This window comes from Babylonia areolata, chromosome 10 (assembly GCF_041734735.1).
Source record: "Babylonia areolata isolate BAREFJ2019XMU chromosome 10, ASM4173473v1, whole genome shotgun sequence".
NCBI classification, from domain to species: Eukaryota; Metazoa; Mollusca; class Gastropoda; order Neogastropoda; family Buccinidae; genus Babylonia; species Babylonia areolata.
This window is the reverse complement of record NC_134885.1, coordinates 25,468,024-25,472,602: the sequence shown is the minus strand read 5'-3', so window position 1 is coordinate 25,472,602 and position 4,579 is coordinate 25,468,024. Positions and strand designations below refer to the sequence as shown.

The following is a 4,579-nucleotide window of genomic DNA, read 5'->3' as shown; positions in this document are numbered from 1 at the left end:
GAGAAAATGGCAATGTTAATGTTTACCATGGACATACAGACAGACAGACACACACACACACACACACACACACACAGAGCGAGAGAGAGAGAGAGAGAGAGAGACAACCGAACACCGGGTTAAAACATAGACTCACTTTGTTTACAAAAAGGACCTAAGTTTCAGTTTCAGTGTCAGGGAGTTGTCAGAACGAGCGAACTGATTCATAAACGGGAGGTAGGGAGGGGGAGGGGGGGACTGCACTGCTGAACACATCACTGACATTCTCTATTTCTACCAGTTGTAGAGCTGGCTACATGAAATCAGCAAAGACACATGAAAAAAAAAAAAAAAAAATGTGCTGTCCCATGCAAAAAAAAAGACATAATAATCGTACAAACTGAAACATGGATTTCCATACAATCCTGGGGGCAATATTCACATGGGACGATTGGTTTCAGGGGCAAAAGGGGGCTGGCCCATCGCCTGACTGTAGGACAGAGGCGACGGCTGGTTGCCGAGCAACGGAGCTCTTTCGTCGTCAACAGAGACGGGGTGCTCCCTGCCAACTCGGTGGTCACGCCTGCTAGAGCGGCGCAGTCGATCCTTCTCGGGAAAGTGGGGCTTGCCTCTGGCGCGGTAGAACTGCCAGCAGATGCCTGCCACCATAAGGACCGCCCACAGGACTGCCAGGATGATGTCTGAAAAAAAAAAACACACACATCCGTTACTTCAGTTTTATGATGGATGCATTGGTTGAATGGTTGGAGTGCTGGATTCTCACCCAAGTTTCTTAGATTTCATCCCAGGTCTCAGCGCACCTGGTGGGTTATGGGTAGAGATTTTTCCAATCGCCCAGTGTCACACCTGACAAGCCGCTACCCAGTAGGTTATGACACCCAGATCAATATAATGCACAGACCTGCTAGTGCCTCAACACCCTTCATGTGTATACGCATGCAGGAGATCAAATACACATGTTAAAGGTCCTGCAGTCCTTGTCAGCGTTCAATGGGTTGTGGGAAAAAGAACATATCCAGCATGCACATCCCAGAAAACAGAGTATGGCTGCTTACATGGTGGGGTAAAAACAGTCATACACTTAAAACCTGACCCATACATACGAATGAACGTGGGAGTTGCAGCCCACAAATAGCAAAAAGAAACAAACAAACAAAAACGAAGTCTTGAGAGCTGTTTCTGAGTAGTCTAATCAGATCTGAACAAGGCCAAAAGCATTCCATTGATAAAAAACCCCCAACAAAAAAAAAAAAAAAACAAAAAAAAACCAACTTCAATTCAAAATACTATTATGCTGAAGAACTCAAAATGCTATCATGTTGATGCTGCTGCACACACATAAAACACACACTGCCCCAAACACACACTTTCTGGGTTTGTATTATCTGTACAGGTCACAGATGTTGCATGCATTGTAGAACATTGTTTTGGTTTAGTTGAAGTTGCTGTAAGAGGACAATTTTTTTTTCCTAATATAGCCGATACTGTTACCTAGAGGTGGCAGACCGCCCCGGAATTAGCGTCAGTATTTAGCGGTCAGCTCCACTGATAACTGCTGCCAGCCACCTAAGTTTCACACTTCTCTCAACATCACGGGAAGAGAGACAGACAGACAGACAGATATGCAGGGGCAGACATACTGAGAAACAGAGGCATGTGTACGGAGAGAGAAAGGGGAGAGGCACACAGAGAGAGGGAGAGAGAGAGACGCACAGAGAGAGGGAGAGACAGACGCACACAGAGACGCACACAGAGAGGGAGAGACAGACGCACACAGAGAGAGACGCACACAGAGAGGGAGAGACAGACGCACACAGAGAGAGACGCACACAGAGAGGGAGAGACAGACGCACACAGAGAGGGAGAGACAGACGCACACAGAGAGGGAGAGACAGACGCACACAGAGAGAGAAGCACACAGAGAGGGAGAGAGAGAGACGCACACAGAGAGGGAGAGACAGACGCACACAGAGACGCACACAGAGAGGGAGAGACAGACGCACACAGAGACGCACACAGATAGGGAGAGACAGACGCACACAGAGAGGGAGAGACAGACGCACACAGAGAGGGAGAGACAGACGCACACAGAGAGGGAGAGACAGACGCACACAGAGAGAGACGCACACAGAGAGGGAGAGAGAGAGATTTACGCTGACTAGATGTTTTGCGTTAATTCAACATACCATACCATGGTGCAAACTCTGGTGGCTGATTCCCTGTCCTGTGCGAACTATTACCCCCTCTGAAGGGAAGAAAATGAAAGCAGATGCAGAGAGTTCCCTCCCCCGCACCCCCAGTATATTACCTCCCCTGTGTGTGCCTGTAAAGCACCTTCTTCTTCCAGCAGCCATCTTTGATCCCTGACTTGTGCATTAAAAGCAGCTCAGTGTGTGGTTGTTGTTTTTTTGTTTGTTTGTTTTTTGTTTTTTTTGTTTTTGTTTTTTTTGTTTTTTGTTTTTGTTTTGTTTTTCTGTTTTTTGCATTTTCTTACTTTATATCGTTTGACGATCTTGCATTGCATATTGTCAAATGTCTTTCTACAGGACACTGGAAGACACTCGCTGATCTGGGTGACATTTAGCATCTGGGGCTTCATGTTTTGATGCGGGACTAACAAAGCGCTGTCAGAACAGGGTCCCATGGAGGAAGACTCAAAGACTGGGAACACTCAATGGTTTTAGTTTGTTCTACCCCACAACTGCATGCCTGTTACAACTCCCCAGACCAGCATGACATGAGACCAATGCAGAAAAAAATTAGTGTGGTTCATGAAAATGGCAAAAATTGATGGAGAATAACTGTTGATTTTACTGGTAACAAAGCTTCATTTTCATGCTTCCAGAATGCGTAAACGGTTCAGCTTATAATGCAAACTGTACCAAGCAAGAGTAATTGAAATTAGAATAGTGTGTTGGTATAAGAATACTCGTACCTGGTCCACAGACCATGTAATCACAGTACGAGTTACCTCATACCTGGTGTAGAATGGGTTAAATGCTTTCAGTTATTGCAAGACTGTCAGGACAGCTTATGAGTGGACAGCATCCCTACAGTATCTTTTATCTTTTACCTATATGTAAGCTGACAAAAGTGTGCAAGCAGCACACTGGAACGTATGAAGATCTGCTGACATCAGTTGAGAAAAGATAACTTCGCTGGTATGACCATGAAAGAAAATCCAATGGCCTTGCAGACCAAAACAACCTCTAAGGAACTGTTGCGTGTGGGAGGTGGAGCGAAAGACAGATAAAAAAAAGAAAAAAAAAGAAATTAATTAAAAAAATTTTTTTTTAACCTGGACAACATTGCAGAATGGACAGTAAAAACCATTTGCAGAGACCCAGGCTTTGACAGACACCCCACAGACCTGGATGAATCTGTTGGAACAGTTGTTCTGCCCCAATGACTTTTCACAGAGTTAACCTCTTGAGTGATCCAGGACAGAAATTTGAATTCCCTTCCAGCGGAAAAAAAACAAAACAAAACAAAAGTGCTTCAGAATGGAAATTTCAGTCTGCTCTGTTGTAGGAATTTTCCTATTGCAAACTCATTATATCAAATTGAAATTGTCATAATTGGGTAGTGTGCTCATTTTTCCTTTCAGAAAAGTGTAGGTCATAATCATATTCTTTCTTTCAGTAGTTTGCACTCTAATCTCTTTTTCTTTTTTTTCTTTTTTTTTTTTTTCCAATTGTAACCCTTCAAGACCAAAACATTCCTTGGCAAATAGCTGTCACTGAGCATGAAAATGGGCTTGGCATTGACGGGCGCCATAGCCAAATGGTTAAAGCGTTGGACTTTCGATCTGAGGGTCTCGGATTCGAATCACGGTGACGGCGCCTGGTGGGTAAAGGGTGGAGATTTTTACGATCTCCCAGGTCAACATATGTGCAGACCTGCCAGTGCCTGAACCCCCTTCGTGTGTATGCGCAAGCATGAGATCAAATACGCACGTTAAAGATCCTGTAATCCATGTCAGCGTTCGGTGGGTTATGGAAACAAGAACATAACCAGCATGCACACCCCCAAAAACGGAGTATGGCTGCCTACATGGCGGGGTAAAAACTGTCATACACGTAAAAGCCCACTCGCGTATATACAAGTGAACGTGGGAGTTGAAGCCCACGACCGCAGAAGAAGAAGAAGAAGGCTTGGCATTGAAAGGGTTAAGAGAGAAGAACTAGAAGCAGACAACAAGAGGCCATGCAGTAATGATGTTGTGTGTCCTTGCCGCAGTTTTAGGAGCAAAAAATTAACCCTTCTTGTTTCAGATTCACCCTCCACCCACTGAACCCAACATGTCTACAGAATGGCATGCAAAAAATACATCATTACTTTTCCACGATTCCATCCTGACCCAAGTAACAGAAGTAAGTCCCTTATGCTGATGCTACACATAAGTACCATTTGCTTTTAGTGGTACTTAGCAGTTGTAGAAGTAGTGTTAACAGAAGTGGCACCTGTACTTTTTTTTTTTTTTTTTTGCTGCCCCATCATCTGAATCGTTTAAAATAAGATAAAAAATAACTTCATTATCTCATGAAGAGAAATAACACCAGGTGCAGCAAAAAAACAA

At 44.2% G+C, this 4,579-nt stretch overlaps 1 protein-coding gene across 1 annotated transcript in view; it reads right to left on the bottom strand.

The window, feature by feature from the left end:
* Positions 1-318: 318 nt before the first annotated feature.
* Positions 319-4,579, bottom strand: part of LOC143286519 (transmembrane 7 superfamily member 3-like) — an 18,865-nt gene continuing 14,604 nt past the window's right edge. Inside the window, exon 10 of the mRNA XM_076594110.1 lies at positions 319-680. Coding sequence (XP_076450225.1) covers positions 418-680 — 263 coding nt within the window. The 3' untranslated portion in view covers positions 319-417. The remainder of the gene's footprint in view (positions 681-4,579) is intronic.